Source organism: Polychytrium aggregatum (genome assembly GCF_025602895.1).
Source record: "Polychytrium aggregatum strain JEL109 chromosome Unknown BJ171scaffold_5, whole genome shotgun sequence".
Lineage (NCBI taxonomy): Eukaryota > Fungi > Chytridiomycota > Chytridiomycetes > Polychytriales > Polychytrium > Polychytrium aggregatum.
This window is the reverse complement of record NW_026516207.1, coordinates 192,082-207,936: the sequence shown is the minus strand read 5'-3', so window position 1 is coordinate 207,936 and position 15,855 is coordinate 192,082. Positions and strand designations below refer to the sequence as shown.

Below are 15,855 nucleotides of genomic sequence, written 5' to 3'. Positions count from 1 at the left end.
GGCTTCCTACCACTCATGCCAGGAAACGTCTTCCATCCATGAGACGTAAATGGCTCAGTCATGACTGTGTCCAGAATCGTGAAGCTGTCGGTGGGTGAAGACCTGTGAGAGTGACCAGGCATTGGAAAACGAGAACAGACGAGATTTGTCGTCAGGACGATGCTCAGCGACAGAGCGATTGAAAAGGATCCAAGCGAGTCGCCTTATCGAGACCGATCTTGCGGTACCACTCGGTTGGTCGGCATCCCCAAGCCGCCAAGCGACAGCCGCATCAGGCTTTGGCAACACCGTCCACGGGTCCAGGCCGGGCTCGGGGCAGTCCACCAACACTCCAACCAGCCAGCCAACCAATGGAACATCGGAGTGATTGCAGCAGAAGGTGTTCGAAACGCTGAGCTTTGTTTATGTTGGTGGGGACCTGGCCGCGTGGCTGGTCGTGTTGCCGATACCCCACAGGCGGGCCAGAGAACGCCAGTCCGGCTCCGGCTCCGTCTCGGCGCTGGCTTGATCTCGTTGATGCCTCGCCGGATCGCTCGCTTGCCCTCGTCGGGTTGCCTCCGCCCTCCCACACCGCCTTGCATTCTTGACTATCTGTTCGCAAACGCAGCTCCGAGGACAGAAGCGGCGCAGCAGTGCAGCAGCAGCAGAAGCGGTGGCAGATACTCACCGGGGCTCCCTCAGATCAATGAGGATGAACTTGAGCCGGAATCGTCCCTCGATTCGGATAGAGATGTTTCCAAAGATGAAGTAGACACCGGTATCGGATCCGTTGATGTCTCGGGCAAAGGTGCTCGGGGCAACGAGGTGCCCAAAGAGCGAGAACTGGCTATAGGGTAGGAGCTCCCTCATGCGATAATCGTCGTCGTTCCAACCAACTGCTCGAGCCGGAGACTCTGTCGAGGTGCGTGTAGCAGAGTCCGGCCGGTGATCGTTTGTGGAGCGATCGTCCTGCAGCGTCGGTGAGGACAGCGATGAAGAGGCGATCGGCGACGATGCGTCTCTCTTCTGCTTCTTGCCAGTGTGCTCGAGGCTACAACCGTGCTGGCGTTGATCATCGAACGGCGAGATGCCGGCCGAGTCCGAGCCTCGTTTCAGAGACTCGGTAGTAACAGCTTCGGATGGACCAGATACGTTGGTGAGGGTTGCCGTCTGTCCGGATTCTGGCTCCGGAACGATCGGGGAGGTCGATCGCGACAATCGGTACATGTACGGCCTGGGTCGCAGGGGCACTGCTTCCTTGAGCTTGGCCGGGTTCACAACCTGACTCTGATTCATGGTTCCGTCAGCCGAAAAGAGCTGAGTATGGACGACAAAGGTTGAGGCCTCCGTCAGCACAGAGGAGCTGGAGGGATGAGGGGTGTGTGGATGGGTTAGCATAATGACAGATGAAGGATACTCTAGATAAAGACATGGTCACAGAATAGCATCTAGTAACAAATTGGAAAGGGAGGCAGAGAGAATGGATAGAAACAACCAAGAATGAAACAAAATCGAGACTCGATGCTAACTCTGGGATGGGCTGCAAGAGTGATGGAGATGGAGATGGAGATGGTGATGGTGATGGTGATGGAGATGGAGATGGAGATGGAGATGGTGATGGTGATGGTGATGGTGATGGTGATGGTGATGGTGATGGTGATGGTGATGGAGTGGGAGTGGGAGTGGGAGTGGGAGTGAGAGTGAGAGTGCCTCAGCCCAGGCTCCAGGGGCATACTATTGACTTGCACCTGATCGCACACTCTCGCTCCATCCAAGAGTGTGAATCAGATGAATTCAATATCGGCTCAAGAGCAGAAACACAGATGGTGTCGCAGAGGCCACCCAGCGAAAGCCGACCTTCACCTTGGGAGAGGAGGGGCCATCGGATGGGGGGAAGAAAAGATGTGGAGGTGACAGGTGCGTCATGTGGCGGGGAACTCATTGACGCCTCAGCGACCAAGAGCAGCGGGTGGTCGACGGATGGCATTCGAATGACCATCGCACCGACATAATCTCGTTGGATAGGGCCGCATCAAAGAAAATCGGAGGGGCGCTCGTTCGGAAAATGAGGGGGGGGGCTCAAACCCCACAATTGACAGCCAAGCGGCGCCGAAAACATCGCCACATCGCAACGGAATGACCCACTCCACGACCAGCTGCGTGCCATATCATCAACGAGCTGCGCGAGTCTTCTCGCCTGAGCATCATCGATGGTGTGGGTCCAGCCAAGTCAAGGAAAGGGTTGCAGCAACACCCAATCCGTCTGCACCGCACCAAAAAAAGGGTCCACACGGGATCACAAAATAGGAAGCAGCGGGTCGGCAACGCCACCAAGAAAGGGGCATGCATCCCGAAGAGTCGGATGCCCCAGATCAAGCGTCTGGGGCCCAAACCCCATCCTGAAAGTGGTGTTGTGGCAGACTAGAATCGACCATGCAGGCAGCCGTTACCCGCATCTACCCCTCCCTTCTCTCTGATTCTTCCGTCGCTCCCCTCACTCCCTTCACTCCTCCCGCTCCCCTCACCCACTCTGCGAATGTACGAAACGGTATTTACTTTGATGTCCGGGTTCCATCGGGATTCTGTCGCAAGAGCTGGAGAATTGGCGCGGGATCGATTGGACGGCCAAAGAGACGATCGCCGAATCCGGAACAGCGGACTTTTTGCGGCTGCTCTATGATCTTGAGGACGTACTATCGGCACGGCGAAGTGCAAGGGGAAGGGCAAGGCGAAGGGCGATCAGTGATCAGCGATTCGAGACCGGTGCTCAGTCGAGAGGAAGCAGTGTTGAGGGCGTGGACTCGGAGGAAGAGTTTGTAGACGCGACCAAGAGGCAGCTGCGACGGTTCTTCGGCCCAAGGAGAGCACAGATCCAGGCCCAGGTTCAGAACAGCCGATAGTGGTTTCGTTTGAGTTTCTTTTGTTCGGCGTTGGTGACGATGATGGCGCCATTGGCTATCGCACCCATGGGTGGCGCCAGGACAGCTTTTTCTTGAATCTGGCTTCTAATACCTTCGTTGAGGGCGTGCAGGATCGGCTGCTGAAGAGTGTGGGACGAAAGTCGAAGCGCGACCGGAACTTACCATGCTGGCTTCGAGGGCTTCTGTGGCGGATATTTGGGAATTGACTCTATCTGTCGGCGAAGATGCGAAAGTCAAAGGGGTTCATGGGAGAGGAAGAGGAGGGAATGGTTGAGGTTATCGAGCCGGGCCAGACAGGGTGGCGGAGAAGACGGCGATGCAGAGGAGGGCTGGCGGGCTTCCAAGCGGATGAAAGGCAGAGCCGATGGAAAAGCGGCCGTCGGCACCTCACAGATAAAAAGAGCAAGCAGCGGCGGGATGCTGGCGGGGATTGCCTGAGGCAGGGACGGCTCTCTCGCGCGGCGCTTTGGAGAAGGAGCCAGAAGTGCGCAACCTGGACAAAGTCATGGCTCCAGCAACAACGACAGGCCAGAGGAAAAGGACCCAGCAAAAAACAACCTTTGCGCGAATTCCAGCGAATCAGCGGGCTCGACGAGGCCTGTGCTTCCTTGTTGTGCTTCGAGACAAAGCCCGGTGCCAACCACGCCGGCCGAGGCGCAACCCAAGGACGGCGACGAGGGTGGGCGAGAGCCGGGGCGAGAACCAGCGAGAGGCGGGGCGAGAGGGTCAGCATGATCGGCAGACAGGATGGGTGGTGGGGCTCGACGTCCAACGATGCAAGCAGCAGGCCGAGGCGGGAAGGGAGCAGCAGCAGGCAGGCCAGCGATGATGTGCCAATGTCCAAAAGTGCGAATGTGCGAACGTGAATGTGCACAAATGTGCAGAAGCAAACAGCAGGCAGATCACCGCATGCCCATTTGCTGGACTCCTCGACCAGCCCGACCTGCCTACCACCTGCATCAGTAAGCCCCTCAGGCCGCTGATCGGCACGGAGAGCTCCCCAAGCTCACTCAAAGCAGTCTTTGCCTCTGCTCTTCGGGAGAAGGACATACTCCTTGTGCACATGTGCAGTTGTGTGTCGGCAACCCACTCCACCGGCTCCAGCTCCAGTGCTTGCACCGGAGAAACACCACGGCCCTCGATTTCCCCGCAGGCGGATCATCCCACACTGCAATGCCTCACAATGAGAAACATGCCCATCCGTCTCTGTGGCGTCTTGTTGCCAGGGACAAAAGTGCTTACCTGTGCGGCGGTAAAATCCAGAAACTGGTGGAGGTGATACTGAGGAGAGCCGGATGTCAACACCGGATGCGTTGATCGGCACTTTGCTTCAAAGTCGTGTTGTTTTGGAAAGGCGCGAGGACAGCCTAAAGTGAGTGGGGCAGAGCAGCTTGAGTATCAGGTGCTGCTAAAGTAGAAATATCCGGTCGATCTAGCCAATTCTTGCCGAGAGAACAGACATATTCATCGCCGGGTAGGCCAGGCACACTGAGAGCCAAAGATCACGAGAAGACGGAAGCAAGCGCCACAACAGAGCTGGGCTGGGCTCCAACAACAGCAAAAAAGACATGGCCAAAGGAGTAAAAGCCCTTCGCGGGACATGAATCAGCTATCGCCCCTTCTTGACAAAGGATCTCAACCTCTTCCAAATCGGACAAACAATGAGCCTGGACCGATCAGAGCATCCAGAAAAGTGCAAGCGCTCCTACTCGCCCGTAGTGGGTGCCCTCTTGATTGCATAAACTGCCTCGCCCAGTCCAAGGAGGCACCAGCAACAATAACGACACCAAAAACAGCAATAACAACAGCAACAGCAACAAAAGATGCCGCAGGCTCTGAATTACCAGGTTCGGCGGATACGGGAGGGGTGGACGGAAGTTGTCAGAGCAGGCCGAGTTCAAAGGTAGTGAATGGCTGGCGGACCAAAGCTGGGATGGAGCTGTGACGGCAATGGATGGCTTGACTGGGTTTATAGTCACGATCGGATGGACTCGTCCAGCGCAGCTTGCCGGTCTCGGGATGTGTGTGGAGGGTCCGGAACTCGGATGCAGGTGGGAGGAGAAGCACAGGGAAAAGAGTTCTACTTCGCGAGGGGCCCCAGGCGTTAGTCCGGATAACAGTGCTCCGAGGATAACGAAGATGGGTGAGTTTGGATCTAAACGGACGCAGTGGCCCGAGGCGATGAGACGAGACGAGGAAAGCAAAGGAAAATGACACGCGCGGAAGTTGCCCGTAATATCCGAAGAGCAAGCGCGCCGATCCCAAGCCCACCCAGCGACCCGAAAGGATTGTGTGGCCCGCGGCGAGAAGGTGTGCAAGCGCCGGCTGGTCAAGGAGGGGGGCCAGACGGAGATGTCGGCGCGAATAGCGGCGGGATTGGATGCAAGCTGGCGAGGCTGACCAGTGAGGACTGAGATTGCGACAAAAACGGAGCGAGACCGCCGAGAGGGCCGAGGAGGTCTGATTCAGCCCGAGGCGGGGTCGGCCGAGAGCGCAGGATGTGGGCCAAAGAGCTGCCTGTTGGGCTCGATTTGAGTGCACCCCAGCCCGATTCGCACAGAGGGCAGCTGGGGGGGGGGCCAGAAGGAGGGGGGACCACACCAAGGAAGCGCTGTCGGTACAGCCCAGCAGACAGAGCCAGCAGTGGCTGTTGCCACAGGGCGGGCCAGGGCGGCGGATCGCCGGAGCTCTGCAACAGTCGATGCACAGCGCCCGATCACAGCGCCAAGCGACAGTCCAATGTCCGCCCTGGCCCGCGCTGATCCTCGCCGGCCCCAATCGCGAGGGCTGCTTGATTCGCTCGCTTGTGTGCCCCAGCCGCTTCGCACGCGGTCTGCTGCCGCGCGTCAGGATCAGCTGAGATGTCGCCAATGGCTGAAGGCGCGCTGGGACCCACGGAATTGTAACGTGTGGGCGACAAGGGCCCACCAATCGCCGCCACAGCGCGTCAGCATATCTCCGGGAATCTTCCACAACCGACAGCGCCGTGCGGCGAGGGACAAGCTTGCGATGATTCATCAGTCTGGGAGCAAGTCGAAAAGAACAAGGTCGGCGGTGTATTGGACAGTGGGTAATGGACAGGAGAGAGACGGGTCATGGGCAAGGGGAAAAAAAGGGGACCCGGTTTGTGGGTGTGGTCTGCCGCTGTGCGGCGTGGGGCACAGGGCAGCGGCTCGGGCTGTCGAGCAAAACTTGGGTGACACTCGCGATCGCGTGCGAAATTATCCGAGGATGGGCTGGTACTCGGACGACTCGCGGCGGGCGCGGACGGGGCGGCCGAGGGCGTAGAGGACAACGACGATGACACCGACGATGGCAGTGTAGTGGATCCAGCCGTTGTGCTGGTTGGCAGCAATGGCAGCGAGGGTCCTGTGAGGGAGGGAGGAGTTACGGACAGAGACATGTCAGTTGGTGCACGGCATGGAGAGACCAAGAGACGTGCAGTGCAGGGTCGATGGATAGCAAGCAACTCATGCAGCAACGGATACTCACCAGGTGATGACAAAGGCACCGGCAACATCGCCGTACTTGCTCTTGTACTCAGTGTAGCCGACGGCGGTGGCAATCAGCTCGATGAGGACAAAGACCGAGACGGCAACCTGGATCCAGCTGGGATCAGCATCGACGTTGGCAGGGACAAAGACGGCGAGGAGGTTGATCCAGAAGACAAAGACGAGCCAGCCGTGCCAAAGGGAGACGGGGGCGTGGACAAAGACGGACTGGATGAGAGTCTCGGCGGGGTAGAGGTTGGTGAGCTGGTAGTAGAGAATGGAGACGGAGCCGGAGGCGAGGATGAGGACGAAGAGGGCGAGGACGAGGTGGCCGGCTTGCTGGATTGTGCCAGAGAGAACGAGACACGAAACGCATTAGCAACCAGTCCGACATTGACAAGCAAAGTCCGGGCAACAAGGCGAGCACATCGTGCATGTGGCAGCCGGAAGGGGTTATCGGCGAGGCAACCCTGTGCCAAGCACTCCTCAGCGCGCACGGACGAGAGGCGGATTGTCATGCACCAACGTACCCAGTAGCCGAGCCAGAAGTTGGAGAGGAGGGCGGCAAGGATGAACCAGCCAGCGACACCGTGGTGGACGATCTCCTCAGTTCCGGGGAGCCACTGCAAGAAGCAAGCAAAAGGAAGAGGACGAGCGTTGTGAGGACATGGGTGTGGCTGAAAGCGCCGACTCGGAATCGACTTGGACTTTGGCCAAGATAGTCCCGACTTGCCCTGGACATGATCAACCGCCCAGTCGGGGCCGAGGGGTTCTTACCTGCCAGATGGCGAAGCCACCGAAGAGGAAGTGGATCAGACCCCAGATGGCAAAGGCCCAGGAGGCAGGGGTGATGTAGGTGGGGTGAAGACCTGAGTGACGGAGAGATGCAGGGGGCGTGGAGAGTCCACGATCGCAGCGATTCAATCAAGTGCAGGATCCAGGCGGTGGGTTTGCGGTGTGGAGAAGGGCAGGAGAGTATCAGCATCGGCAATGCAGTTGAGAGTTGCCACGACACAACAGCAGTCATGGCACACGCACACACTCCCGCCTGAGGAAAGCCAGGCAGACAGGCCTCTGACTTGGCTGACGCCACCAGACAGGCTCCAGACTCCGCCCCGAAACCGACGCCACCAGCAGAATGGCCGGAAGACGAAGCAAGCCGAGGGCTGATGGCGCTCAGCCACGGTGGGACCGATGGAGATCGGGGGAGCTGCACGCCGCCCGAGAAACGGGAGACACCTACCGTAAAAGTCGGTGCCCTTGGCGGGACCCAGGAACGAGTACAGGTGGCTTCCGAGGAAGAGGAAGTACACGAGGGTGTTGGCGATGCGGTGCTGTTGGGAGACAACGAGAGGTGAGCGATGCGGAATGAGCCGGGCGCAACCAGGATGAAAGGATAAGCAGGATGGCAGCGCGATGCGGGCTTGATTGCCGACAGCAATCGCGGCAGCAACACTCCGAAAAAAAGCCTCGCCGTTGGTGACAAATGTGACTGCAGCGCGTGGTTATCCGTCGGTTCGTTTGCTGCCAACGACGACACCCCTTTTGCACCAGACTGATAGACATGTGCAGACGGCGGATCCTTACGAAGATGACGCTCATGGTGCTGGAGGGTAACCGGGACGAGGCGACGAGGCTGGACGGGCGCGGAAAGACTGGCGGAGCGACCGGCCCTCCACCTATATATACGACGCCGGTGGATGAGGCCAGGACGAGCAGGCCCATGAGCCCGCGAGCAGACCGCACGCACGCCACCGACGCAAGCCGGCCATCCAATTGGCAGCAAGACCACCAGCCAAGACAGGACGCGATCGGACTGGAGTCACGCCCGACAGGCAGCAGAGGGAACACCACAGCCGGACGGGTGCCTGCGACAGAAGCCACTGTCTGGCGAGCAGGCGCCAAACGCGAAGATGGCAAGCAGGCCGCAACGAGGGTGGTGGCGGCCAAGCCAGGGCAGCCGATCGGTCCTGCGCGTCGGCGGGCCTTGTGCTGCAGCGGTGGGTGGGGATGGGAGAGCCGACAAGAGCCGGCCGCGGCCAACGCAATCGCAGGAGGCGAGCATGCAAAAGCGACGGAGTGTGACGCGAGCCATTGGCGGCCGGCTTGCGGCGAGTAAGAGTGCGAAAAGCCGCATGTGCATGGCATGGACTGGGCCGGGAGCGGCAGCGACGGGGACATGACGGCGTCGCTGTGGTGGTGGTGGTGGTGATGGTGTGCGAGGGGTGTGGGTTGGCGAGCAGGACGAGATGTGCATGCCGTTGGCTGGAGGGAAAGGAGCATCGAACTGGCTGGCTGGCTGGCTGGCTGGCTGGCCGGGTTGGTGGCTGGGCTGCCAACCGATGCCGATCTGACCCCGGTCTCCATGGCAGCAAGCAGGACCAACATGTCGCCAGAAGGAACATGGCAGCCGGACCAAGAGCAATAGCATAGCAACAACACAACAACAGCACAACAACAGCATTTCAGCATCACTCCAACAGCACACAAGCAGCAGCCCGGCTCCAGGTCTTGGCTCGCTTCCCCACCGGCAAACAAACGCCAGCGGACATGTGTCGCCTGCCGCGCCCGCGCCCGCCGATTGGCCGGCAGCCAAGCCACCCGCCAGCAATCCTCGCGCACACACACACCCGGCGCGACTGTGCGCCCACACACACACACGCACCCGCCCATCCACCCACACAGGCGCTGCCAAGTTCATACACGGCCGACCCAAGGCCCGCCGCGCTGTTTTTCGTCGCCTTGCCTCATCCACCCAGCCCCCGCTCGCCCCGGTCCGTTTCCGCTAAATTCGGCTGGTCGCCCCGCTCCTGGTCTCATCCTCCATCCTCCATCCTCCATCGCATCCTCATCTCCTGTCCGTCTCGGCAATCTCGCACCATGGGCGCCCTCTTCGTAAGTCGCTGCGTGCTGCTTGCTCGTCGTGCTGCTCGTCGTGCTGCTCGTCTGCTCCAGACCCCAGACCCTGCATGGCCATGTCGAGCAGCTTGGCGCTGTCTCCCCAACTGTCTCCCTCTGCCTGGCCGAGATCTGCCTGCTTTACTTACCCGCGTCCCTCCACTATCTTCGCAGCACCGCATCTTCAACACTCTCGTGTACCTGTTCTTCTTCGGAAACCACCTGTACTCGTTCATCGAGACTGGCAAGCAGTCCGGTGATTTCTACGGTACGATGTCGATGCACCATCCCCGGTGGCTGAATCTCCTCCCCCCAGACCTGCTCTTCGCCACCGGACCCAGACTCTTCCTGGCCCCTGGCCTGCGTTGCGCCTTTTCTATCTCGAGCATGTCTCCTTCGTGTATATTGGCAACATGTTTTGCCTCATTGTGGCTCGACTTGCACTGACCATAATCTGCTCTATCCTCCAACCGCAGGTTCCCACCCCACCTACATCACCCCTGCTCCCTGGGCCTATGACATCTGGGCTCTGATCCACCTCCTCTTCGGTGGCTTCACCATCTGGCAGGTAAGAACCCCTCGGCCCCGACTGGGCGGTTGATCATGTCCAGGGCAAGTCGGGACTATCTTGGCCAAAGTCCAAGTCGATTCCGAGTCGGCGCTTTCAGCCACACCCATGTCCTCACAACGCTCGTCCTCTTCCTTTTGCTTGCTTCTTGCAGTGGCTCCCCGGAACTGAGGAGATCGTCCACCACGGCTTCGCTGGCTGGTTCGCCGTTGCTGCCCTCCTCTCCAGCGTCTGGCTCAACCTCTGGGTAAGGATTTCATTTCCCCTGCATTTTTCTTGGCAATCCATTCTGCGTTTTTCTCCTGGTCGCAGTTTGCTTGCTATTCTGGCGCCGCCCCGCACACCACTCACCGGTTGCTCTCGCTTGTGCTTGTACAGGAGTCCGACCACCTCGTCCTCGCCCTCTTCGTCCTCCTCCTCGCCTCCGGCGCCGTCTCTGTCCTCTACTACCACCTCACCTACCTCTACCCCGCCGAGTCTCTCATCCAGTCCGTCTTTGTCCACGCCCCCGTCTCTCTCTGGCACGGCTGGCTCGTCTTTGTCTTCTGGATCAACCTCCTCGCCATCTTCACCACCGTCAACGACAACGCCGACCCCAGCTGGATCCAGGTCGTCATTGCCCTCTTTGTCATCTTCCAGATCACCGGCACTGCCATCGCCTACACCGAGTACAAGAGCAAGCACGGTGATATTGCCGGTGCCTTTGCCATCACCTGGTGAGTATCCGTTGCCGGATGGGGTGGATTTGCTGCTGGCCTCGCACAGCCTCGCACAGCACATCCCTTGGTCCTCTCCATGCCATGCGCCACCAACTGACATGTCTCTGTCCATAACTCTCTCACAGGGCCCTCGCCGCCGTCGCTGCCAACCAGCACAACGGCTGGATCCACTACAGCTCCATCGTCGGTGTCATCATCGTCGTTCTCTACGCCCTCGGCCGCCCCGTCCGTGCCCACCGTGAGGCGACTGCTGAGGCCCAGCCCCTCCTTGGTTAAATCCGACTTGGGTCTGCCGTGGCTCGCAACGCCGTCTGTCGTCGCAGCGTCCACCGCACTTAGCTGGCGTGTCTCCCGCATCCCAAGCGATTTCCATTGCGCCCTCTCCCGCCCCTCCTTTCGTATCATTTCCACATTCCCCCTCACCGCACACTGTCGATAAGCGGTCCCCATGTTTCTTGTTTGTCGAAAGTTGCTCAATATAGCGATGGTTCTCAATGGTAATCCCGATGTGCTTGGTGGCGCAAATCACCTCCATCCGCAGATGGCTGCTCTGCTCCCTCCGTCAGGATATCCGGCTGCTCAGAGTGGGATGATTGTGTTGCCCGCTTTGTCTGGAGCCGGCCTCACCAGACCATGCCAGCACCGCCAGCACCCTGTTTCATGGCGCTTCCTTGTGGGCGAGCTTGCATGTTGCTCGTTCCTACTCCCAGCATCGTCTCCAGCGCCAGCCGCTGCAACCGCCGGACCTCCAACGACCACGACCGCATCTGCAATTACGGGACACTTTCACATGGATGACTCGCGTGTCTTGCGTGAATCAGACTTTGGCACCCAAGCTTCATGAAAGCGATATGGTGCTCTGACCAGAGGTCTCCTCAACCCCCCCCCACGCAGCCGGACCACCATCCGCCCGCCGTCGCAAGCGCAAGCTCGTCCGCTCAGCCGGTGGCCGCACGTTCTTTGTTGGTGGGGGGGGGGACTGGCACACGCGGCGCGCCTGGCCCGCTCCTGCGTCTCTGGCTTCGGCTGCTCGCCCGGGCCCTTTTCTGCTTTCATCGCATCTCATCCGTCGGCTCCCATCTGTGAATCCCCTCCCCCCCTCCCCCTGCCGTTTGCATTGTATATTCTATCGTCCAGGAAACCATGGCTCTCCTGGTAAGTCCAAAGCAAACACAGCCATTCTGTTGTCTCGCCGGCGGAAATGCCGTGTCGCCTGCAATCGAACCCGCTCCTTCCCTCCGCCTTCTCCAGCAGCACAGTTCAAGCCGCAGGCCGCAAGCCGGCTCGTCCTGGCGAGCTGGCTGGGTGGTGGACCCGGATACTTTGCTCGCCTGGAGTTGCCCATCCTCCCTCTCTCAGACTATCCCCGGCTAACGATTCGTCTGTCCCCCTGTTGTTCCTTGACTCCCATGTCCTCTGTTCGCACGGGGATGGCGGTGGCGTCCAGCATCGCATCTTCAACACCTTTGCCTATGTGCTCTTCCTTTGGTTCAACCTCAGGGCCCTGCTGTCCATCAGCGACGAGCCCGAGTACAACAACTACTATGGTACGACTGCGCTGATGAGCCCGGCTCGAGACTCTGCTGCTATGCGACTGGGTGTCCGGTCAAGCCGACTCGGCTGTCCTTACTTTGAGGGTCTTGGGCGACCGCCCTGGCCGGTCTGATCTGATCTGATCTGATCCGCCAGCGGGGCACATCATCCGTGAGCATCGTGCACCCGCTGGCCTCGTCCGCTGACATTAACGTCGTCTGTCCTCTCCCGTGGCAAAGGTTCGCACGCCACCTATTTGACCCCCGCTCCTTGGGCCTTCGCCATCTGGGGCCTCATCCAGCTGCTCTTTGGTGGCTTCGTTATCTGGCAGGTGTGTAATCCGGGCTCTGCCCGAAGCGATGATTGTCTTGGACCTGCCATCGGCCAGGCTGCCCCACATGGCGAATCCCGGCCAACACCCACTGCGTCCGCTGGGGTCGCTTTCGAGGCCTGCGGAAAGTGCAGCCTTGCTTGCGACTCGGATTCTTGTTGTTGAGCAATCGCTCAGCTCCGCCCACGTCGCCACAGGGTGCACTGTCTATTCAGTGCGTGGCATTGCTTGCAGCGGCCAATCGTCATGATCATGCTGGTTCTAATTGGGTCGTACCTTGCTGCAGTGGCTCCCTGGAACTGAGGAAATCGTCCGCCACGGCTTCAACGTGTGGTTCATTGTTGCGGCTGCCTTCTCCTCCATCTGGTTCGTTCTTTGGGTAAGTCCGATTTGATCGCACAGCCATTCCCTGGTCTAGTATTAGGCACATACCACCCGCATTTGGCGATGACCGGCAGCTTGCAAATTGTCTCTGTCGTCTCCATCGCCGCGATCCTCACCAAGAGAATATTGCTGTTGTCTCCCATCATGCGCAGGAGGAAAACTACCTCGTCCTGGCCCTCGTTGTCCTGGTTCTGGCCACCGGTGCCGTTTCCATCATCTACTTCCATCTCGCCAACCTCTATCCCTCCCAGTCGCCTGCCCAAACTCTCTTTGTCCATGCCCCCGTCTCCCTCTGGCACGGCTGGCTCGTCTTTGTCTTCTGGCTCAACCTCCTCGCCATCTTCACCACCGTCAACGACCCTGTCCATCCTGACTGGATCCACACCTTGGTTGTGCTGCTGGTCATTGTCCACCTGGCCATCACCTCGATGGCCTACACCCAGTACAAGAGCCAATACGGCGACCTCCCCGGCGCCTTTGCCGTCATCTGGTATGTCCAGAGCCCAGCACTCGACAATGACTCGGTCCTGCTCGGCTTTTGTCGGCTCTGCGATCCCGCCTGGACGTCCAACTAACTCGCCGGCCCTTCTCTGCTGTCTCACCGAACTGTGCAGGGCCCTGGCCGCTGTTGGTGCCCATCAAGCGGCCGTGTCGATCCACTACTCCGCCTTTATCGCCGTTGTCGTGGTCGTTCTCTACGCTCTTGGCCAGCCCGCTCGTGCCCGCTACCTTGCCTCCAACGCCGAGACCCGCCCTCTGCTTGGATAGATGCCGTTTGCGAGCAAGATGCTTGCCACAGGCCATGCGCCTGCTCGGCGGTTGTGCGAACGGCCGTTTGCACTGACTGTACTTGGCCAGATTCATGTCGACTTTGTCCCTCACTTCCTCCATCCAGTCCAATCCAATCCGCAATTATTATTATTTTGAATCGTCCACTCCATCCATCGTCCACTCCATCCATCCATCGTCCACTCCATCCATCCATCGACCCACTCCATTCCCACGGGCTCTCCTATTCAATCGGATCCCGTCCCGTCCTCTCCCGGGTTCCCCCTCAGCCGCCATCATCACGATCGTCACGCTTTCCTACACTCTCCCGCCTCCGATTCTCGCCGATGCTACCTATGTTCCCTCTGCCAAAGCACAACCGCCATAGCCTGAAATACACAGCGTTCACAAAATGAAACGAGCTATCCCTTATTGTAACCGTTCGGTCGGGAATACCCACACATCCATATCCACACACATCCATTCCCACACACATCCATGCCCACATACATCCATACCCACATACATTCATGCTTATACCATAGATCCATCGTTCGTCGATTGCTCTCTGATGCTCATGATCGCAACGCCCAAGCCCGCCACCCTCAAGGATCCACTCTCCCGCTCCGTTTCAGGACTGTGAAAAGTGTATCCATGGCTTTCCATGTCACTCACCCTGACTCGGACCGATGTTTAGATCCGCTTTGGATAGAACAGCGCACGCCTTGCGGCTTGTATCGGCGACTGTGGAGACCGGAGGGCAGCCCGCGGGTTTCATTCGGAGGATGCTGAAGTGATCGGTTTGGATTGCAAATGGACACAGGCTTCCGAAAGCGACGTGTTCGATTGAGCTGGGGCAGTATCATTGGGATTGTCTCTGTAACGATGACCAATCCTGCCTATCGGCTGGTGGATGCAGTCGCCCTGCAAGATCTCGGTAGATGACATTGATGTTGATTGAGCCGAGCTCGCATACGTCACTTGCCGGTGCTTCGGTGGGCTGCTCTAGCTTCTTCAGGCGACTGATGGTGAGGGCGATTGCGGACATAAACCGCCTCGCCCGGATATCACGCCTGCTGTCTACCATCGCATCGCATCGCATCGCTGCCCCTTGGTGTGAGCCTCAACCTCGCCTTCAATACCACGAACCTTGAATAGCTCGCCTCAGAATTGGCTGCTATGGATGATCCGCCGCCTCCATACCCGCAGAACTTGTCCGCCGCCGAACACAGTGACTATTTCTATCATGCAACTGCTGTTCCCCTGCCGCCCAGCACCCAGCACAGCCGAAGCCCCTCTGCGCTTGGCTTCCAGCCCACAGAGGATGTTCGTGCTGTGGTATTACCCGGCAGCGCCAATGCCGCAGCCTCGGTGCCGCAACAACATCCCGAACTTCAAATCGCACCCAATATTCTGCCGTATCCAGAACTCCATCCCGCTGCAGTCACCGCCAGCCCGTCGTCGGTTGTGACGATGGCCCCGCTCAGTCCCTTGCCATATCCCGTCCTCCCTCTGGCTGAGGCTTCTTCGCAGGCTCCAGTGACAGCAACGGCTTTCCCTCCGCCTCTCGTCATCTCAACACAGACGCATCTTGCCCAGCTGGCCACACAACCCGAGTCGTTGGTGGAGGTTCCACTCTCGCCGTCAGCTCGCGAGCTGATCCAGAAGTACGAGGCAAAGTCCGATGCAGTCTTTGTGGAGACAGGTAGGGACCCTATTCGATTCCGCCGGTCTGTCGGCTCCATCCAGCGAATTTGTCGGTGCGAGATACACCCTCTCTTCTACAACTTATTGATTGCCACTGCACCAAGCTCGTGCCACTGTCGGCCATCATTCGCCCCGCTTTCTCATCGCCACTCACAGTGTTCCACTCACGTTTGCCTCCACCTTCGCCGGTCACAACCCATGCGATTCCCACGGTGCTGCTGACACCACTCGATGGTCATGGCCCTCCTGTCTCATGGATCTATCGACATCTGAACCGCATTCAATGTTTCTGGCGCCAAGTCGCCCAAATCCCACTTCCAAAGAGCGAAGCGCCGACCCGGGAGCCGTCCGAGCTGCTTGACATGTCAGTGGCTGCAGGCCACTCGCACACCACCGAAACCAGCGGCGCACCAAGTCTGCTGCTCATCTCAGCGACAACGACGCCGTCGTCGTCGTCGTTGCATCCCCACCTCACACCACCATCCGCCCAGGACGGGGCAGCAGTGAGACCCATCACCAAGTCTGCCAGCACTTTTATCCCACAGGACCAGGTCAT

General features: G+C 59.1%; 4 protein-coding genes across 4 annotated transcripts; 2 read left to right on the top strand and 2 right to left on the bottom strand.

Annotated features, from left to right (window-relative positions):
• Positions 1-625: 625 nt before the first annotated feature.
• On the bottom strand, positions 626-3,350 carry BJ171DRAFT_234635 (velvet factor). Its single transcript, XM_053106565.1, has 3 exons — positions 3,063-3,350; positions 2,536-2,672; positions 626-1,342 (listed from the first exon to the last, which is right to left on the bottom strand). Exons 1-3 carry the CDS (start codon positions 3,063-3,065, stop codon positions 664-666), a joined length of 819 nt encoding a protein of 272 aa, XP_052970190.1. The 5' UTR covers positions 3,066-3,350; the 3' UTR covers positions 626-663.
• A 2,578-nt stretch (positions 3,351-5,928) lies between these two features.
• BJ171DRAFT_490256 (uncharacterized protein) lies at positions 5,929-8,132 on the bottom strand. Its single transcript, XM_053109600.1, has 6 exons — positions 7,979-8,132; positions 7,635-7,725; positions 7,169-7,260; positions 6,922-7,014; positions 6,393-6,730; positions 5,929-6,269 (listed from the first exon to the last, which is right to left on the bottom strand). Exons 1-6 carry the CDS (start codon positions 8,114-8,116, stop codon positions 6,122-6,124), a joined length of 900 nt encoding a protein of 299 aa, XP_052970189.1. The 5' UTR covers positions 8,117-8,132; the 3' UTR covers positions 5,929-6,121.
• Positions 8,133-9,139: 1,007 nt separating this feature from the next.
• BJ171DRAFT_490254 (uncharacterized protein) lies at positions 9,140-11,077 on the top strand. The gene is made up of 6 exons (XM_053109599.1): positions 9,140-9,286; positions 9,464-9,557; positions 9,766-9,857; positions 10,012-10,104; positions 10,236-10,573; positions 10,702-11,077. Exons 1-6 carry the CDS (start codon positions 9,272-9,274, stop codon positions 10,850-10,852), a joined length of 783 nt encoding a protein of 260 aa, XP_052970188.1. The 5' UTR covers positions 9,140-9,271; the 3' UTR covers positions 10,853-11,077.
• A 588-nt stretch (positions 11,078-11,665) lies between these two features.
• Positions 11,666-14,065, top strand: BJ171DRAFT_490253 (uncharacterized protein). Its single transcript, XM_053109598.1, has 6 exons — positions 11,666-11,731; positions 12,024-12,123; positions 12,349-12,440; positions 12,727-12,819; positions 12,977-13,314; positions 13,439-14,065. Exons 1-6 carry the CDS (start codon positions 11,720-11,722, stop codon positions 13,590-13,592), a joined length of 789 nt encoding a protein of 262 aa, XP_052970187.1. The 5' UTR covers positions 11,666-11,719; the 3' UTR covers positions 13,593-14,065.
• Positions 14,066-15,855: the final 1,790 nt, after the last annotated feature.